The following is a 21,754-nucleotide window of genomic DNA, read 5'->3' as shown; positions in this document are numbered from 1 at the left end:
TGGGATTCTCCAGGCAAGAACACTGGAGTGGGTTGCCATTTCCTTCTCCAATGCATGAAAGTGAAAAGTGAAAGTGAAGTAACTTAGCTGTGTCTGACTTTTAGTGACCCCATGGACTGCAGCCCACCAGGCTCCTCCATCCATGGGATTTTCCAGGCAGCTAGTGGGGAAAAAAAAAAAAAGCAAGTTTAATGGAAAATAAGAACAAAAAAGTGATACAAGAAATATTACTCATTGAAATAGCAAACAAAATCATAAGTTGATTCTCCTACATAAACACACACGTGTGTGTGTGTGTGTGTGCTCAGACTCTTCAGTCGTGTCTGACTCTGTGCAACCCCACCGACTGTAGCCCACCAGAGTCCTCTGTCCATGGGATTCTCCAGGCAGGAATACTGGAGTGGGTTGCCATGCCCTCCTCTGGGGGATCTTTCAGGCTCAGGGATCGAACTCACGTCTCCTGCATTGGCAGGCAGATTCTTTACCACTGAGCCAGCTGGGGAGCCACCCCCGCCCATACACACAATGCTTTATTATGTAGAAAGTGGTGACATTTGAATAAGATCTGTAGTCTAGTTAACAGAGTATTGTATCAATTTGTAGGTCCTGGTATTGATACTGTACTATAGTAATGTGATTATCCTTTGATAAGCTGGGTAAGATACAAGCGACTCTGTATCCGTTTCACAGCTTGTCCTGTGTCTCCATCTCAAAATTAGAAAGTTTCGGGACTGCCCGGTTGGTCCAGTGGTTAAGTGTTCACCTTCTAGTTCAATCCCTGGTCAGGGAGCTATGATCCCACATGCCTCGTGGCCAAAATCCCAAAACATAAAACAATAGCAATTCCGAATTCATTGAAAACTTAAAAAAAAACAGTCCATATAAATTTTTTTCAAATCAAAATAAGAAAATTTAAAGAAGTTGATTGTTCATGAATTCAATAAATATTTTTTTCTCAGTGGGCTCAAAATAAAAGCACCCACATGTCCTTCAACGGGAAAATGGACAAGCAGATTGTAATATTTTTCACATGGTCGAATACTTATCAGTACTTCAAGGGGAAAACTGGTTTGTAGATGCAAAGCAGATGAATTCCAACACATTCTCCAGTGATGAGCAAAACATAATATCTACTGTATGTTTCTGTTCATACACGTTTCAAGACAGGGCAGATTCCACAAGCTGCCGGATGCAGAAAACTCTTTCCAAAAGTTCATCGAATCCCTAAACAACAGATTTTTTTGTGCTGTAGGAATAAACCAATTTATTTCTCCTTAGTAAAAAATGTGTTGATTGTAATGGTTTTTATTTTGACTAATAAAGATCTGTTTGAGCTTTAAAAAGGACAGGGCAGAGCTAACCCAGAGTGTTGAACGCCTGTGGTTACTTCTGAGAATAAGGACATTGAGTAGAAGGTGATTTTTTTTTTTTTGAGTGGTGGCAGTGTACTTTTCTTGGTTTGACAGCTGTACACGTATGAGCAGGTGTTTGAGATCCCTCATTGTGTGCTCTGTGCTACATCGCTTCAGTGTCCGACTCTTTGCGACCCCATGGACTGTAGCCCGCCAGGCTCCTCAGTCCACAGGATTCTCTAGGCAAGAACACTGGAGTGGGTTGCCATTTCCTTCTCCAATTTTTAATTTATGTTATTTGATCTATTTATTTGTGCTGGGACTTCCTTGGGGTGCACGCATTCCTCTCTGGTTGTGGCACGGGGGCTCCAAAGCACAAGCTCAGTAGTCCTGGCATGGGATCTTAGGTGCTCTGCATCATGTGAGGTCTCTGTTGCCCACCCAGGGATCGAACCTATGCCCTCTGCAGTGGAAGGCAGATTCTTAACCACTGGACCACCAGGGAAGGTCCCTACTCTTGGGAACTTGAGGCACCTCTCTCAGTTGTTTCCAGATCCTTCTCTTAAGGGCATCCAGTTATCAGCTTAGCAATATAATGTTCAGAATTGTTCTAAATTAGGATTTCTTTTCTGTACTAGTAGAAACAGGCTTTCATCTATGCTTTAAGTTATGGTTCTGAATACGTTTAGATCTTTTGTAATTTTTTTTTTTGTAAGAAAAATCTTTCCTGTATTCTTCTGTCTCCTGAAACAATCGGATATCTTCAACTGGGTTCAGCTGTGCTCAAAAAAAAAAGCAGAGATTGCTTTTTCCAAAGTCAAATCAATACCAGTTATTTCTTTTCCTGCTCCTTGCGCTGCAGGTCTGTTCAAGGTGAAGCCTGGTAGCGTTCCTACGGTCCTATTTCTGGCACATTTTGATTGAAATATGTATGGAGTTCTTACAGGACCTTGGTTCTATGTTCTGACTTGCAGAAACCAAGGTGGCAGTTATTTGATTTTGTGATTATTTAATGGTGTTTGCCCCAGATCCAGAGCTGCTGGGCTGCTTCCTATTTGCTCAGCATGCCAGCTATCCCAAATAATCTGATTTTCCTGAGATAGTGGGCACTTATTCCTGCTGTCTGTATTTACACTGTCGTCATGGCATATATTTTTTATAAGTGTATCTTTTTTAAAAGTTAGTGTTGATTTTTTTAATGTTGTGTCAGTTTCTGCTGTACCACGAAAGTGACTCAGTTATAGACATGTACACATTGTTTTTTCACATTCTTTTCTTTGATGGTTGAATCACAGGGTATGGAATATAGTTCCCTGTGCTTTTCTGTGGGACCTTGATGTTTTACACATCCTACATATTATAATTTGCAATCTGCTAATTGCAAACTCCCACCCCGTACCTCCTCAACACCCCCGCCCTCACCCTTGGCAAGCACGAGTCTGTTGTCTGGGTGTCGGAGCCTGCTTCCATTTTGTACATAACTTCATTTATGTCGTCTTTTAGATTCCACATCTAAGAGACATCCTACGATATTTGTCTCTCACGTTCTGACTTCACTTAGTGTGACCATCTCTCGGGCCATCCATGTTGCTGCAAATGGTATTATTTCATCCTTTTTTTACGGTTGAGCAATATTCCATTCTTTATGTGTGTGCATGTCATTCCACAGAGTCGGACACGACTGAAGCGACTTAGCAGCAGCAGCAGCATGTCATTACATCTTTATCCATTAGTCTCTCAGTGGTCACCTAGGTTGCTTTATAAGTGTTTTTTTTTTTTTCCTGGAACCAAGTATTGCCTTGATAATTGCTTAAATTTTAAGAGTTGGATAAACCTCAAAGGAATACTGCATTGAATAGGCATCATATAGTTTCTAGAGTAAGTTAGCATTCCCCCATAATTGCTGCTGCATACATTCATGTGTATGTGGATTGATTATTAGATAGATCATAGACAGATAAACAGATACATGCTGCTGCTGCTGCTGCTAAGTCACTTCAGTCGTGTCTGACTCTGTGCGACCCCATAGACGGCAGCCCACCAGGCTCCCCCGTCCCTGGGATTCTCCAGGCAAGAACACTGGAGTGGGTTGCCCTTTCCTTCTCCAATGCATGAAAGTGAAAAGTGAAAATGAAGTCGCTCAGTCGTGTCCGACTCTGTGCCACCCCATAGACGGCAGCCCACCAGGCTCCCCCGTCCCTGGGATTCTCCAGGCAAGAGTACTGGAGTGGGGTGCCATTGCCTTCTCCAAACAGATACATAGATGATAGGAAAAGTGTTAGTCACTGAGTCATGTCCAAGTTTCTGCAACCCCATGGACTGTAGCTGGCCAGGCTCCTCAGTCCCTGGAATTCTCCAGGAAGAATACTGGAGTGGGTTGCCATTCCCTTCTCCAGCGGATCTTCCTGACCCGGACATCAAACATGTGTCTCCTATATTGCAGGCAGATTTGTTCCCATCTGAGCTACCAGTTGATAGATAACAGATAAATGAGAATAGAATTATAATAGATAATAGAGACAGAGCCATAGCAGATATACACATAGATCTCCAGACACAGAGAGAAGTAGAGTGCAAAAGTCTTGGCTGTCATATGTGGGGCTACGTGGGGCGTCATGTGTGCTGAGGGGTATGGATCGGCATACCTGGTCTCTGTCCACCAAGTGCTGATAGGTCCTCCCAGCTGTGACAATAAAAATGTCCGTAGGCATCACCCAGCGCATCTAGGGAAGGAACATTTCACCCGGTTGCAAACTACTGCCGTAGAGAGACAGATGATGTAAGACGATGGGTGATCGATGGATAGGTGGGTGGATGGGTAGACAAGATAAAGGCTGGTGAATCTGTTCTGTGGGGCTGTTCTGGGCATTGCAGAGGGGTCAGTATGCTCGGTGGCCTCTGGCAACTGGAAACCTATAGAATGGGGCCCCTGCCCCACAGGAAAATGTCTACAGAAAATTAAAAATGCCCACTGGAGGGAGAACCACTTCCGGGCTAAAAACAGTATTCACGTATAAACACATGGATGTGTGATATGGTCTGTTACAGAAACATCATCGTAACCAAGTCAAGTAAATACGTCATAGCATCTCATTCCCGACATACATTAGTACTCCATCTCCAAAAAGTAAAAGACCGCTTCCTGCCTGGGGGCTGTCCTGGTGGCTCAGCTGGTAAAGAATCCACCTGCAATGCGGGAAACCCCAATTCAATTCCTGGGTCGGGAAGATCCGATTGAGAAGGGATAGACTACCCACTCCAGGATTCTTGGGCTTCCCTCATGGCTCAGCTGGTAAAGAATCCACCTGCAATGCAGGAGACCTGGGTTTGATTCCTGGGTTGGGAAGATTCCCTGGAGAAGGGAAAGGCTACCCATACCAGTATCCTGGCCGGGAGAATTCCACAGACTGTATAGCCCACGGGGTCCCAAAGAGTCGGACACGACTGTGCGGCTTTCACTTCACTTTCCTCCCTGGCAGCAGTTTTATTATCACACTTCATGAAAATGAAGCTCGCTTTTCTGATATCATAAAATCACATTATTTAAATGCATATTTCCTCAAACGAATCCACTACTTTTATTACTTTTTACAGAGCATTTATGTCTGTCAACTCATTATCGACTAGGGTGTTTAGGCAGAAACTGAAGTCTGTGGCAGGCAATTGTTTATTTTGGCTGGCCATAAATTAATTGTTATTTCAGTAACACTTGCTATCACATTCAGTAATCATAGCTGGCATACCTGTAAAGCCTTCTCCATCAACCTCTGTTTCTTGATCACTTTCCATATCAGAATCCATCGCTAACGGTTTCTGTCTTTTTGTTGGACTGACATCCGCATCGTCTGAATCAGAAACTATGTTCTGAGACAGCACTCTACTTGTTGCTCAGACAGGCAGAGAAAGCATGAGAAAGTTCACCAAAAAATTCTTCTTCACTCAAAGTTTCACGGTGCTTCATTTTTTTGATAATTTTCTGTTTATAATATGCACAAGGTCAGTGCAAAACTCAAGTGGAGAAAAAGGTGGATGTTAACAGCTCCCAGGGCCTGCACAAACTCATGTCCATTGAGTCGGTGATGCCATCCAACCGTCTCATCCTCTGTCGTCCCCCTCTCCTCCTGCCCTCAATCTTTCCCAGCATCAGGGTCTTTTCCAATGAGTCAGCTCTTTGCATCAGGTGTCCAAAGTACTGGAGTTTCAGCTTCAGCATCATTCCTTCCAATGAACACCCAGGACTGATCTCCTTCAGGATGGACTGGTTGGCTCTCCTTGCAGTCCAAGGGACTCTCAAGAGTCTTCTCCAATACCACACAGACTTTCCTCCAGTTGCGGGTGGAATCTTCCCCGACCAGGGATTGAACCTTGTCCCCTGCGGTGGCGGGCAGATACTTAGCCCCTGGAGCGCCAAGGGAAGTCTCCCAGGCAAGTTTTACCTCTGTGTGTAGTCAGTTGCTTCAGTCATGTCCAACTCTCTGTGACCCCATGGTCTGTAGCCCACCAGGCTACCTCTGTCCATGGGATTCCTCAGGCAAGAAGACTGGAGTGGGTTGCCATTTCCTCCTCCAGGGGATCTTCCCATCCCAGGGATTGAACCCCCGTCTCCTGCATTGGCAGGTAGATTAGAACTCCAGAAGCTCTACGGTGTCCACATGGAAACGTGCAGAGAGGTGGATCCTGGAGACACAGCTGTGCTGTGTTTACATGTCAACTGCTGTCTGTGAGAAGTAGTGAGATCAAACAACAACAATATACATGCAGGAAAAGCTTGCTGTCCTTTCCCCTCTAATGCGCAGGTTGCATCAGCAATCGGATATACTCACTGGTCCATAATCCTGATCGGCCACAATTCCGGTTAACCACACCCCGGAAAAAATCACGTGTAAGAAACCAGTGCTGGAATTCGTCTTTGTCCCTCCGGCAGTTACAATTCAGGGCACAAGAAAAGAAAAAAAACAACTTGATGGAAAGGCATTAAATAGGTGGGGATTTGTCTTGCCGTGTTCAAAGAGCTTTCACTGCTGAACACTTAGATCTGGGAGACAGATCCTCTTGATGTTGTCAAATAGTAGACATCTGAGGAAAGAAAACCAAGGTTTTATTGTCGAATGGTGCTGGCTGTGTTCGTTTTGAGGCTGGAGTTTCTCAAGAAACCAGATCAGGCCGCTCTTGCTCTTAATCTGGAGTTCTTTTATTTTTCTCTTGAACAGCCCACTTCATCACTGCTGGGGATGAAAGGCTCTGCTTTCTTTTGAAAAGAAGTGGATTCTTTTTTTCATCTTGAAGTGCTCATTCAGCTGCAAATAGCTCTTTGTCCATCCCAGTAATTGCATTTTTAATCAAGTGTTTTTTTCATTCAACTCATAGGTAGTGATACATTGTTGGTGTGATAAGTGACATCTAAAGGAACCTCTCTGGAGAGGGCAATGGCACCCCACTCCAGTACTCTTGCCTGGAAAATCCCATGGACAGAGGAGCCTGGTGGGCTGCAGTCCATGGGGTCACTCTGAGTCAGACACGACTGAGCGACTTCACTTTCACTTTTCACTTTCACTTTCATGCATTGGAGAAGGAAATGACAACCCACTCCAGTGTTCTTGCCTGGAGAATCCCAGGGACGGGGGAGCCTGGTGGGCTCCCGTCTGGAGGGTCTCACGGAGTCAGACACGACTGAAGCGACTTAGCAGCAGCAGCAGCAAAGGAACCTCTCAAAGCTGACATCTCGAAATGAGGAGACACTGTCTTAGTTTCCTGATTAGACAGGATGTTGTCCTTGTTGTTCAGTCTCTAACTTTTAGTTGGGCTCTGTTGTGACCCCATGGATTGTAGCCTGCCAGGCTCCTTTGTCCGTGGGATTCTCCAGGCAAGAATACTGGAGTGGGTTGCCATGCCCTCCTCCAGGGGATCTTCCCAACCCAGGGATGGAACTCATATCTCCCTCCTTCATTGCAAGCTGATTCTTTACCGTTCAGCCACCAGGGAAGCCCTCCCTCTTCATACTGACATTTTTTTTTTTGAAATATTAAGCTCTATTTCTGACTATAATCACATCTGGACTTAGAGGACCGATAACAGTAAAACAAAAGATAATAACACAATTTACATCAACAGCATAGATATATATTTTCATCATATGGGCTGTTCGTTGTCCATCTTGGACATTTACGCCCACCCTGGTGGGTACCCCTTGCACATACATCCGTGGGAAAGGCTTACTGGTGTCTCTACATAAGGAAAATTGGTCATCTTGCCTTGAACGTGGTTTGCTGCCATAGACTGAATACACGTGCTCCCCGCCCCAGATTCTCAGGTGGAAGCCCTAAGCCCCAGTGTTCATCTTTTCTTCTGTAACATTTATTTGGCTGCACCAAGTCTTCCTCGCTGCTCACGGGATCTTTGACCTTGCAGTCGAGGAACGCGGAGTCTTTAGCTGCTGCCCGCACAGTGCTCGTGGTGGCGTGTGGGGTCTGGCTGCCTGATCCAGCGCTGAACCCGGGCCCCCTGCCTGGGAGGGCCGAGGCCCCAGGGGGAGATCCTAGGGTGTTCATCTGGGAAGTGAGAGGGTCAGAGAGGGGGGGCTTGATCCCACAGAACTCGAGTCCTTACAGAAAGCCCCAGGAGACTCGCTCTCGTTCCCCCTCTCGGTGTCTCTCTTGTCTCTCTGTCTCTCTCGTCTGTCTGTCTCTCTTTCTGTCTCGCTCATCTCCCATATCTCTGTCTCTCTCTGTGTCTCTCTGTCTCTGTCTCTCTGTCTCTGTCTCTCATCTCTCTGTCTCTGTCTCTTCTGTCTGTCTCTCATCTCTGTCTCTCTGTCATCTCTGTCTCTGCCTGTCTGTCTCTGCCTCTCTCTGTCTCTCATCTCTCTGTCTCTGCCTCTGTCATCTCTGTCTCTCTGTGTCTCTCTGTCTCTGTCTCTCTCATCTCTGTCTCTCCTCTCTGTCACTCTCTGTCTCTCATCTCTCTGTCTCATCTCTGTCTCTCTGCCTTTCTGTCTCTCCTCTCTGTCTCATCTCTGTCTCTCCTCTCTGTCTCTCTCTGTCTCTCCTCTGTCTCTCATCTCTCTGTCTCTTTCATCTCTGTCTCTCTCTGCCTTTCTTTCTGTCTCTCTCTGTCTCTCTCATCTATCTGTCTCTTGTCTCTCTGTCTCCCTCTCTTCTTTGTCTCTTTCTTCTCTCTGCATCTCTGTGTCTGTCTCCTCTCTCTTGTCCCTCTGTCTCTTTCCTCCCCGTCTCTCTCTCACCACTCACTCCCTACCCAAACCACAGAAAAGTGAAAGTGAAGTCGCTCAGTCGTGTCCGACTCCTTGCGACCCCACGGACTGTAGCCCACCAGGCTCCTCTGTCCATGGAATTCTCCAGGCAAGGATACTGGAGTGGGTTGCCATTTCCTTCTCCAGAAGATCTTCCAGACCCAGGGACTGAACCCAGGTCTCCCGCATGGTAGGCAGACACTTCACCATCTGAGCCACCAGGGAAGACCAAACCACAGAGGTGACTGCCAAACACATCATGACAAACTTCAAATTCCACACTTCTGATTGACGATGCCTTATCTACCATATGGCATAATTTAATGAGCTAAAATTGACCTTTATCTAGTTATTAGTTATAGGCGTATTATTAGCAGAAAATACTCTGTTAGAATCTTAACCCAGGAAAAAATGATGGTAGGGACCATGCTAGAAAGTTAGTGTAGGGCTTCCCTGGTGGTCCAGTGCTCAAGAGTCTGTGCTTCCACAGCCCCCAACGCAGGTTTGACAACTAAGATCCCATAAACCACGAGATGCCACCAAAAAAAAAAAAAAATCCAGTTAATGCACATTGTGGGGAGGGCAGCCATAATCAGGAATTATAATGCAAAGCAGTCCCCAGACCCAGAGTGTAGGGGAAAAAAAGAGGTGGGTTTCTGCAGTGTGGCAGCCTGAGTCACTTTCTACTGCTACCTTCTCCCAAGATCTGTAACCTAAGCATGGGGTTCTTGCTAAATCACATTTAACTCTTTGTGACCCCATGGACTGCAGCATGCCAGGCTTCCCTGTCCATCACCATCTCCTAGAGCTTGCTCAAACTCATGTCCATCGAGTCGGTGATGCCATCCAACCATTTCATCCTCTGTCATCCCCTTCTCCTCCTGCCCTCAATCTTTCCCAGCATCAGGGTCTTTTCCAATGAGTCAGTTTTTCACATCAGGTGGCCAAAGGATTGGAGTTTCAGCTTCAACATCAGTCCTTCCAAAGAACACCCAGGACTGATCTCCTTAAGAATAAACTGGTTGGATCTCCTTGCAGTCCAAGGGACTCTCAAGAGTCTTTTCGAACACCACAGTTCCAAAGCATCAATTCTTCTGTGCTCAGCTTTCTTTATGGTCCAGCCGTGACATCCATACATGACCACTGGAAAACCATAGCCTTGACCAGACGGACCTTTGTCAGCAAAGGCATGCTTTGGACTAGAGTGGGTTTACGCTGTGTGTGATACACAGGAACATATATCCTGGGTATCGATGCTTAAATTTCATTTCTCAACTGTCATTGGAAAGACACCTTCCTTAGGAGGATTTCAAAGACCACTCTCGACAATGCAAAACACAAAACGGCTTGTTAGGAATCTGACTTGAATTGCAGCTGATTTCTGTATTAATTTGGGTGCTTGCTCAGTTGCTCGGTTGTGTCCGACTCTTTGCAACCCCTTGGACTGTAGCCCACCAGGCTCCTCTGACCATGGGATTTTTCAGGCAAGAATATTGAAGTGGGGTTGCCATTCTCGTCTCCAGGGGATCCTCCCGACCCATCTCCCATTAGACGGGTTACTTTTTAAGCCTTTTAATCTGTATTGATGTTTACATAAGATGAAATGTAAGCATATGAAAAGATAGCATGTGCTGTCATTGGCCGAGATTCTGTTTTGTTTCCTTCAATGAGATTTGATCTGTTTCTTCACAGAGCCTTTCTTTATTAAATGCACTGCAAATATTTTATATACTTACTGGATTTTGAATAGAATCTGTCCATATTTCTTTCTAGGCTTTTATTGCTAGTATAGGACAAAAGCTAAAAAAAATTTTTTTAATTTATTTCTTCTTCTGCATTGTAAGCAAATTGCCTTTTTCCTCTTAATAGGATTTTAATACACCCTCTTAGGTACACATTCATGCTATGAGCTAAAGAGTCACATTTTGTTTGTTCCTTTCCAATACTGATAACACATTTTCATTTACTCCCCTCATTGCATTTTCAAGAAATCTTTTTAAAAAATCATTTGGCATAATGGAAAGAGAAGGTACATCTGTCTGGTTTTTAAATCTGATCCTGGTATTGATTTTAGAAGATGCTTTTTTTAATGTGAGTTTATTTTTTGTTTGTTTTGTATTATCTTCTTGTTACCTTTTTGCTTTGAGCTGCCTAACTAATTTCGAGTGAATTTCCCATGTCTCTTGATATAATCCCGTGGCTTTCTGCTTGCATGGGTTGAATGAATAGATTATTCTGATATTGATAGATTTTCAAACACAGAAAGGCCTCATCATTCATCCCCGTAACCCTGTGTAGGGAAAGGTTATCGTTTGCTGTATTTTTTCATTTTTTATTTTATGGGTGTTTAGCTGAGTTACAATGTTGTGTTAGTTTCAGCTGTACAGCAGGGAGATTCAGTTATACATATATTCATTCCTTTTTAGATTCTCTCATCAGAAGTTATCCCAGAATAGTGAGTAGAGTGACCTGTGTCATTCAATTAGCCCTCATTGTGTAGCTGTTTTGTTCAGAGTGGTGTGTTTGTGTTAATCCCAAACTCCAAATTTATCTATTTCCCCTTTGGTAAGTATAACTTTGTTTTCAATATCGGTAAGTCTGTTTCTGCACTGTAAATAAGTTCACTTATTTCTTTTTTAAAAGTAAAAATGTCTTCTTTTTTTTGAAGGCATAATTAGAGTCCACATATGAATCGAAACTTAGTATGATAATGTAAATATCTAAGTGGATAATCTAAGTATCTAATCTAAGTGGCCAATCTGAATATCTAAATATACTAAGATACTATATACAATCTAAATATAATTTATATACAATCTAAATACAATCTATATACAATCTGAATATACTAAGATACTAAGTGGTATCTTAGTATCTTTCAGTCCACGTGTTGCTGCAAAGGGCATTATTTCATTCCTTTCATGGCCGAGTAATGTTCCATTGTGTGTGCGTATCTCCTGTTTATCCATTCCTCCGCTGACGGACGTTGAGGTTGCTTCTCTGGCTATTGTAAATACTGCTGCTATGAAGTGCGGGGCACAGGCATCCTTTTCGGTTATGTTATTTTTTTTTTTAGAAAAGCTATCATTTTTGAACGTGGTAACAGATTTTAAAGACACTGATGTTCTCCAACTGTGTCGGGATAGCAGTGTTCTGTTCCCAAGTGTCTTCACACTTCTCCAGGCTGAGCACAAGGAAGAATCTACCCACGTGTCCGTCTTCCGCCTCCTAGCTTCTTAAGCTTCAGGGACACGAGAATGTGAGTTCACAGCTGCAAGGAACTGTCTTGGAGCACACTCTGGGAGATGGTAAAGAACAGGGAAGCCTGGGGAACTGCAGTCCATGCCGTTGCAAAGAGTTGGACATGACTTGTGACTAAACAACAACCAAAATGCATTAACGCCAGGGGGCCCCCGATTTTGGAAGGAACAGTCTTCTTGTGCTAAGCTTCGAAAAGTGTGAAGACACTTGGGAATACAAAACATGCCTCTGAGTCTTCATGTCTGATGGCCTGGTATCTATTTAGGAACAGAGCAAATTGATCCTCTTTATTGGAGAAGCAGTGTTATTTCTAACAAATAAACATAACAGACATATAGATATCATTTGGTTCCACACACTTATACTTCTGAAAGCCTTCACTAATTTGACACAGAAACTGGGTCAAAAATACACCCCCCCCCAAAAAATGTCATGTGATGACTTGGAAAACTTTCTTTTTGACCACAAAGGCACATACCACATGGAATCTTAGTTCCCTGACCAGGAATCGACCCCACGCCCTCTACAGTGGAAGGACTTAGTCTTAATCAGTAGACCACCAGGAAAGTACCCTGGAAAACATTTTTATAGGACAGATGAGAAAGCTACAAATTCAACTTCACAGTGTAATTTATTTTTCTATATTATACCTCCTTCATAAAAATTGCTTACATTAATACAATTATAACTAATTGTTAGAATAAATCTTAAATTTCTAGGCATAAATTTTCATTTAGAGAAGTGACATTTGCCAATATGTGAGTCTTTTGTTCTGTGCATATAAAAACCTATGCTTGTTTATTTTTCTGCTCTTAAAAAAATAGAAGCCGTACTGCATTTAAACTGGAACAAAAGGACCGTTTCTGAGCGCACATACTGTTTGGAGATACCGAGGAAACATTTCATGCAAAGATGGGCACAATAAAGGACAGAAACAGCCCATACTGTAGACGGCAACAATAATCTGAAATTTAGTTTGTCTCCCAATTAAATTCTACCTAGACTTATTAGTGGTCCAAATTGAATTTTATTGTCCTGTATAATTGCTAATGATAGTTAATCAGCAATAAAGATGCAAGTATTTCTGGTTTTGGTTTGAAGGCTTTTTTTTTTTTTTTATCCTCTCACATTATCCACTAATGAGAACATTTTAGAGAACTGGATCTAGCAGTTTCTTCTAAAAACATTAATTACAAACTCAGTCAGGCAGTGTTTCCTACAGGATTTATGCCACTTCTGGATGATACAAAACTGGGATCTCAAAAAGCTACCTCTGTGAGGGAATCTGTTTCTTTGTATTTCATGCTGCTGTCCAGAACCTATAAAAACCATTGTTGACTGTTTTTTTAAAAAAAAAAATTTCACCCCTCTTTTCTTGTCTGAACTGCTGAATCATACTGAGATGTTAAATCAGGAAAAACAGTAGTTGCAGTAAACGCAGTCCTGTGCTCTGTCTTCACCACTTAGGGCAGGAAGAAGGAAGTGGAATGAAAAAAACAAGAATGAAACCCATTCTGAATAGAAAGAACAAGAAGAGTAACTCACAGTAACTTCAGTTCAGTTCAGTGGCTCAGTCGTGTCCGACTCTTTGCGACCCCATGAATCGCAGCACGCCAGGCCTCCCTGTCCATCACCAACTCCCGGAGTTCACTCAGACTCACTTGAACTCAACTGAATCTCTTGCAAAAAAACTAGTGGCTATACCAAAACAGATACAGACTCACAGACGTTGAGAACAGATTGTTGCTTACCAGTGGGGGACGAGTCCGTGATGAGCAGATAGATCCTACTGCATAAAAAATCAGGACCTCCTGAATAGCAAAAAGAACTATACTCAACATACTGTAATAAACTATAATGGGAAATAATCAGAGAAAGAACATATGTATATATAACCGAAACACTGTGCTGTTCACCTGAAATATTGTAAACAACTCTACTTCAAAATTTCTTTTTTTTTCAAAGCAGATCTACTGTGTCAGTAAACCTTAAAAGCTCAATTCCAGAATGTGCTATGAACATAGCAGACATCTGTTTAAATCGGGCCTGATGGCTCGTCCATCCCTACTGTTGGATGAGTAAGACACACAGCAAAATGCTTTCGTTGCACCCACTGAGTTGTAACCATCACACAGCATCCTATAAAATTATGAAAATCTGGTGGGCTGCAGTCCATGGGGTCTCTAAGAGTCGGACACGACTGAGCGACTTCCCTTTCACTTTTCACTTTCATGCATTGGAGAAGGAAATGGCAACCCACTCCAGTGTTCTTGCCTGGAGAATCCCAGGGACGGGGGAGCCTGATGGGCTGCCGTCTATGGGGTCGCACAGAGTCGGACACGACTAAAGCGATTTAGCAGCAGCAGCAGAGACTCACTGGGCTTGATTTGAGCAAACTCTGGGATGATAGTGAGAGACAGGGAAGCCTGGCGCGCTGCAGCCCATAGGGTCGCCAAGAGTCGGAGACGACCTAGCGACTGAGCAAGAAAGCAAGTTCTTTTTTGCAAATACAGCGACAGAAAGGCCTGTTAGGTGTTCTGGATATAGTATGTCTTATTACTTAGCATCAGTGGTAGAGAATTGAAAGTCACAAGGAGCAGCAGGCCCTGTGTTCCTTCCTAAGCAAGGGCCTCTGTTTTCTTGTGTAAAGAGTCACGTTAGGACCCATTGGAGGCTAGGGAACAGGGCTTAATAAGCAGGCATGTGTAGGAGACAACGTTAACGCGTAACTTTATGAAGCTCTTCACTGCGGTATTGAAAACATTAGGCTCAGGATCACTTAACCGTATCAGCTCATTAAGCAAAATATATTCCGGGTTTTGCATGTAAATCTACACATGAAACTAGGAGAGAGTGTCTTGTGCTGACAACCTGAGATTTGAGAAGGAGACAGGTAGGGTTTTGGTTAATTTTTTTGGATCCGACCTTTTCCAAGCAACTGAGCATCTATGTCTGCTGAGCGTAGGCTGTGTCCATGACAAAGACTTAACAGGGTTTATTGTCTTTGAAATGTTGGCTTTGAAAGGAATGCGTCCTTGCAGCCCATTTGGGGCAGAAAATGAGATGATCTCATAGATGGTAATAGCAGTCCTTGGGGCTTCCCTGGTGGCTCAGATGGTCAAGAATCTGCCTGCAATGCAGGAGACTCAGATCTCATCCTTGGGGGGTTGTGAAGATGCCCTGGAGAAGGAAATGGCAACCCACTCCGGTATTCCTACCTGGAGAATCTCATGGACAGAGGAGCCTGGTGGGCTACAGTCCATGGAGTCACAAAGAGTTGGACACAACTGAAGTGACTAGACAAAAGCAAAATATACATATTCTTTGTTTAATATCCTATACCTTTATAGGTTATTGAATGTAATTCCAGTGCTTATGCAGGGTCCTTGTTGGTTACCTTGTAGCTGTCTGTATGTCTCAATCTGAAACTCCTAATCTGTCCCAAGCACCCCTCTTTGGTAACCATACGTTTATTTTCTATGTCTCTGAGTCTGCTTCTGTTTTGTAAATAAGTTTATTTGTATATATTTTTTCAGTTTCCACATATAAATGATATCATATGACATTGGTCTGTCTTTCAAATGTGTGTAGTTGATGGGAAGAGCATTGTTTTGGTATAACTTTCTTGTGTGTGTGTGTGTTGTGTGTGTGTGTTGTTGTGTGTGTGTTATGTGTGTTTGTGTGTGTTTGTGTGTTGTGTGTGTTGTGTGTGTTGTGTGTTGTGTGTTGTGTGTGTTGTGTGTGTGTTGTGTGTGTTTGTGTTGTGTGTGGTGTGTGTTGTGTTTGTGTGTTGTGTGTGTTTGTGTGTTGTTTGTGTGTTGTGTGTGTTTGTGTGTTTGTGTGTTGTGTGTGTTTGTGCGTTTGTGTGGTGTGTGTTTGTGTGGTGTGTGTTGTGTTTGTGTGTTGTGTGTGTTTGTGTGTTGTGTGTGTGTGTTGTGTGTGTTGTTTGTGTTTCTGTGTTGTGTGTGTTGTGTGTGTTTGTCTGTTGTGTGTGTTTGTGTGTTGTGTGTGTTTGTGTTGTGTGTGTTTGTGTGTTGTGTGTGTGTTGTGTGTGTGTGTTGTGTGTGGTTGTGTGTTTGTGTGATGTGTGTTTGTGTGTTGTGTGTGTGTTGTGTGTGTGTTTGTGTGTTGTGTGTTGTGTGTGTTTGTGTGGTGTGTGTGTGGTGTGTGTGTGGTGTGTGTGTTTGTGTGTTGTGTGTGTTGTTTGTGTTTCTGTGTTGTGTGTGTTTGTGTGTTGTGTGTGTTTGTGTGTTGTGTGTTGTGTGTGTTTGTGTTTCTGTGTTGTGTGTGTTTGTGTGTTGTGTGTGTTTGTGTGGTGTGTGTTTGTGTGTTGTGTGTGTGTGTTGTGTGTGTTTGTGTGTTGTGTGTGTTTATGTGTTGTGTGTGGTTGTGTGTTTGTGTGGTGTGTGTTTGTGTGTTGTGTGTGTTTGTGTGTTGTGTGTGGTTGTGTGTTTGTGTGGTGTGTGTTTGTGTGTTGTGTGTGTGTTGTGTGTGTGTTTGTGTGTTGTGTGTGTGTGCATGTACCCACTCAGCAGCTCAGTTTTATACTGGAAGAAAAAACAAGTGTCAATATTAGTCTCTCAGTCGTGTCCAATTCTTTGTGGACTGTACTCCACCAGGCTCCTCTGTCCACGGGATTCTCCAGGCACAATTACTGCAGTGGTTGCCCATTCCTATCTCCAAGGGATCTTCCAAGCTCAGGGATCAAACCTGGATTCCTTGCACTGCAGGCAGATTCTTTACCACTGAGCCCATAGCAATCATACATACCAGGATTTCGAAACGTGTACGCAAGGTGAAGGAAGGAAATCTACATAGATTCAACCATGCTTGTGCAAAAGAGATATTCTACCCATGTCGTTACGGAAAAGTGAAGCATGAAAACCCGCTTCTTTGCCGTCTAACCACTGGACTGCACTCTTGTTTTTTCAGGAAAATATTTATTTGGCTGAGCTGGGTCTTATTTGGGGCATATGGGGTCATGGTTCTCTGACGCGGGATCGAACCCGGGGCCCCTTTCCACTGAGAGCACACAGTCTTAGCCATTAGTCCACTGGGGCGGACTGTGTGCCCTGCCTTGGATAAGTGGCACCATTTGAAAGATTTCACTGCCTCTGTGATTCTTTACCAGCTGAACTACCAATGAAGCCCTCGCTGCCTCTAGTTCAGGTTTAATTCATTCTAAAACAGTTTTGTTTTGTTTTTTAATCTGATTTTACGAATTTTGTTTAATTAAAGGATAATTGCTTTATAGATTCTGTGGCTTTATAGATTCTGTGGTTTTCTGCCAAATATCAACATGAATCAGCCGTAGACCTCCCTTCCGTCTTGAGCCTCCCTCCCATCTCCCTCCCCACCCGTCCCCTCTAGGTTCTTACTGAGCCCCTAAGACAGCGTGCTAACTCCAGTCCTGCCCTTACAAATAGCAGTTTGCCTAGGGAAAAGCTGGAATATGACCGAGGTTCATTGTCTGCCTGCCGGTGGCTGTTTGTTTTCCGGGGGCTCACGCAACGCCCTCTTAACGTCCGTAGCTTCGCGTTGATCACAAGGTTCCGTCCACTTATCGACTCTGCCAGGAAGTTGGTGTCCATCCGCTACCGTGCACCACTGGCCACGCACTCCCGCAAAGGTAAGCCCGGTCCATTGAACCCCAGGACTCCTGAATCTGGTTTTCTTTACCTTCAATGCTCGTCTTTTTATGAAACTCAGACTGCTCATTTGAGGACCCAAAAGTAGGAAGATCCAGCTACAGTTAGCTTTCCTGTCTATGTATTCACCCTGTCTGTCTTTCGAAATCCCCCAGACCTTTGCACCTCTTTATACGCTCACAGACATATGGTATTTATAAGCGTGTTTTGCACGTCTTGTTTTTGCTTTAGTGCTAAAGCAGGATTTGTGGGCTTTAACAGTGGTGGTATTTGATGCTGGATAATCCTATGCTCTGTTGGGGGGTTGCACATGATTGGGTATATTTAGCAGCATCTCTGACCTCTTTCCCCGCTGACACCAGGAGCATCCTCAGTTGGGATAACCTAAACTGCACCCCTATGTTGCTAAATGTACTCCATGCTCTGGGACCAAAGTTGCACCTGTTAAGAATCTCTGCTCCAGACAGTTAATGGTACACCACTCATCTCTCCACTAGATCAGACGTGTCCTGATGATGCTGTTGTTGAGTCGTGTCAGACTCTTTGAGACCCCCAGGGACTGCAGCATGCCAGGCCTCCCTGTCCATCACCAGCTCCCTGAGTTGCTCAAACTCGTGTCCGTCGAGTCGGTGATGCCATCCAACCATCTCATCCTCTGTTGCTCCCTTCTTCTCCTGCCTTCGATCTTTCCCATCCTCAGGGTCTTTTCCTGGAAGTCAGTTCTTTACATCAAGTAGCTTAAATATTGGAACTTCAGCATCAGTCCGTCCAATGAATATTCAGCACTGTATGGTTTATGTCTGTATGTAAAAGAAATGTGTGCAATGATACATTGCCGACTTTTGCACTGGTGCAGGGATTTATCTCTGGGATTAAATTGGATTGCGTGGAGCGGGGGTGATGTTTAGCAAAATGACTGTGGCTCAGCATGGTTCACTGGAGACAGGTCACTGGTACAAGGAGAAAAAATATATAAACATGGTATTGTGTCTTCACTGTAAATAAAACATGAAATTTTTACACAGCCCAAAAGATACGAAACAAACACCAGTTTGACCCTTTATAAGAAATTAAGTTGGAGACACAGTTTCAAACCAGAAGAACTGTTGCATAGAAATTCACACCCAAGGTGGGGAGGTTGTCAGGGTCCCCGAATTTCACGTTGATCACCCTGAGACTGAGGACTTAAGGTCAAACTTGACATTAATTAATAACGTCGGCAGCTTCCGTCTACCTTCAGGTGCCTGTTAGTTTTAAGTTTGTCAACATGGTGAAAATAATTTTGTTTTGTACAGCTACTGGTTCAGAAATATAGTGGTGTTGCACAGTGTTCATATATGTATCAAATGCTGTCTCCTTCTGTCTGATGAACCTGAGAGTCCATCGCGGATGCTTTAAAAAAAATAAATGTTTAAGTGTAACCATTGATAATGTCAGTTGCTATATTTGCAAACAAAAAAGTAAACCAAAAGACTATCACTGTGAATGTAATATGTGTTGCTATCACCAATATTTTTGAGAGAAATTCATGATAATGAAGGCATGCACAAATGGCTACTTTCATAAAATTCTCTTATTCCACACTTAGGAACTTATCCTTAGAAATGTGCCTAAGAGCCAAGTGTTCTTTACTATAGAAGGTTCACAGCATTTTGAATGCAGACCTGCTCCACATAATGTCAGTGTCCAGTCATAAATCTCAACAGACACAAATTTGAGCAAACTCGGGGAGATGGTGAAGGACAGGGAAGCCTGGCGTGCTGCAGTCCGCGGGGTCGCAAAGAGCTGGACACGACTGAGCGGATGAACAACAAGAAATCAATTAAAGGAGCGTTGTGTGATGGGATTTTTAAGTGAAAAAGTTTGCTACAGAGCATTTCAAGTAGTCTCAATTATGTAAATGTATACAAATGTGTAGCAGCAACAGGGAGACTGCAGAAAATTGAAGGGATAAAAAGAGACCGGTGATGAAAGAGGAACGCATTCAGAAGAAGACTGAAAAATACCTACATTCTGATAGAAACGGGACACAGAAGCTGATCACTGCCTTGTTGCCATATTTCTTTGCATATTTCTTTCCTCTGTCCACAAGGGGCTCACTAGCTACAGACTGCAGAGTGCATGGTCTGTTCAAGGATGTCAGTCCTCAGCCAGTATGACCTTTACTCTGAAAGCCATAAATCCTGGCTTCTCCTAGGAGCTCTGGTCTCCTCTCTGTTCTTTGAAAACTTGGAATCAAGGGGGAAGCCGTCTAACTATTTCAAGATCCCTGTACATTAAACTCTTCAAAACTAATGGGTGCACAGTCTCTATGGCCATCTAGAGATGGCTCCTCCACCATCGCAGGCTAGCCACGATGGATGTTCTTGCTATCTTTTCACGATTGCAGTCCAGTTCAGTCACTCCGTCGTGTCTGATTCTTCGTGACCCCGTGGACTGCAGCACGCCAGGCTTCCCTGTCCTTCACCAACTCCCAGAGCTTGCTCAAACTCACATCCCATCGAGTCGGTGAGGCCATGTTTCATGTTTTAGCGTTGCTTAATTGACGTATAGTCGATTTACAAGGTTGTGTGACTTTCTGCTGTACAGCAAATTGATTCAGGTTTATATATATAATATTGTTCGTATTGTCTTCTGTGACGGCTTATTACAGGATATTGAATATAGTTCCCTGTACTTTACAGTGCAAAGTTGTCATTTGTCATCCTGTGTATACACTAGTCTGCCTCTACTAATCCCAGCCTCCCACCCCGTCCCTCCCCCACGGCAATCACGAGTCTGTCCCCTGTGTCTGCGGGTCTGTTTTCTGTCTCACAGATCAGCTCCTTTGTGCCGTGTATTAGATTCCACGTATCAGCGGTCTCATACAGTATTTGCATTGCTCTTTCTGACTCAGTTCAGCTAGTGTGATCGTCTCTAGGTCCATCCATGTTCCTGCATTTGGCATCAGTTCATTCGTTTTGCTGGCTGAGTAATATTCCTCTCTGTATGTTTAGCACTTCTTTGTTACATGATGGATGTGCTTGCTTGCGAACTTCCTTTCTCCCAGAGAGGCTGCTTTCCCAGTACATGGTGTGGAGTTTCTGCACCCAGGGAAGGGCATGCCTCCTACCTCTTGCTTTGGGCACATGCTCGTTTTCCTCTTTGTCCTCTGAGCTGGAAAGCAAACCAGGATTGCATGTCGCTGCCCCCTCTGGAGTCTGGGGCGAACACTAAGCGTCTGTCTGTGCACCTGCTTCTGTTGCTGCTACCGCGTCAGTGGAGAGAATGAGTGATACGTGTGTGTGTGTGAAATTAAAAGGAGCACTTAAGAAGCACCAGAGAGGTTCTTAAGAAGAGGCTGCAAGGCAGCTGGATGTGGAAGAAATGTAGGGCTTCAGATGTTTATGAAATAACAATGTTCAGAGGAACAGACTGGTTTCTTCTGAAGAAATGGGTGCTTGACCTTCAGGTCAGCCCAAAAGTAAACGCTAGATGATCTAAACATCTGTGTCTATCTTCTGCCTGTTCTCCATCTATTACCTCTCTACATATCTATGCGTCCTCTATTTATTATCTACCTACGAAGTCAATTTCAGTATCATATTTAGAGCCTTTTAGAAGGGACAGTCTGGAGCAGGAACTGGCTACCCACTCCAATATCCTTGCCTGGAGAATTTCATGGACAGAGGAGCCTGGTAGGCTGCAGTCCATGGGTCACTAAGAGTCAGACACGACTGAGTGACTTCACTTTCACTTTTCACTTTCATGCATTGGAGAACGAAAGGGCAACCCACTCCAGTGTTCTTGTCTGGAGAATCCCAGGGACGGGGGAGCCTAGTGGGCTGCCATCTATGGGGTCGCACAGAGTTGGACACGACTGAAGCGACTTAGCAGCAGCAGCAGCAGCCTGTACCTTCTCCAGGGGACCTTGGCAACCCAGGGATCGAACCCAGGTCTCCCGCATGGCAGGCAGATTCTTTACCAGCTGAGCCACCGGGGAAGCCCACACTCAGGCAGACACAGAGAGAAAAGTGCAGGAGAGAATGTCGTGAAATGACGTAGAAGGATGCCCTCTGTGGACTGGACTCTGCCCCTCTGTCTGCATACGCACGGATGGACACTCACTGTGGATAAAGAATTTGTGAGAGCTTTCATCAGACCCTAACATAAGAATCTGGGCCCCCAGAGCAAACTCACCTGGGAATATTCTCAAGAACGGTTCATCGCCTGTAAAGTGTTTAGCTGATAACCACCCAAGGCGA

General features: G+C 44.0%; 1 protein-coding gene across 40 annotated transcripts in view; it reads left to right on the top strand.

Annotated features, from left to right (window-relative positions):
- The window catches only part of LOC147339695 (uncharacterized), a 203,712-nt gene that overhangs the window by 35,503 nt on the left and 146,455 nt on the right, over positions 1 to 21,754 (top strand). For 12 of the 40 annotated variants that reach the window (XR_015158341.1, XR_015158343.1, XR_015158364.1 and 9 more), the window contains one exon: positions 17,394 to 17,491. The exons of 3 other annotated variants lie outside the window; for them this stretch is intronic. Coding sequence is in view for 6 of the 37 variants with exons in the window: in XM_086386183.1 (XP_086242309.1) it covers positions 17,394 to 17,491 (98 nt within the window). In the remaining 31 variants the exon portion in view is untranslated. Of the gene's footprint in view, positions 1 to 2,855; positions 2,952 to 11,027; positions 11,167 to 11,677; positions 11,861 to 12,686; positions 12,952 to 17,288; positions 17,492 to 18,007; positions 18,932 to 21,754 lie in introns of those variants that run through there. 25 more of the 40 variants (XR_015158367.1, XR_015158368.1, XR_015158346.1 and 22 more) reach the window with 17 other exon arrangements.

This window comes from Bos grunniens, chromosome X, assembly GCF_055505025.1.
Source record: "Bos grunniens cultivar Pamir isolate PY7600 chromosome X, Bosgru_T2T1.0, whole genome shotgun sequence".
NCBI classification, from domain to species: domain Eukaryota; kingdom Metazoa; phylum Chordata; class Mammalia; order Artiodactyla; family Bovidae; genus Bos; species Bos grunniens.
This window is presented reverse-complemented; position numbering and strand designations above follow the sequence as displayed.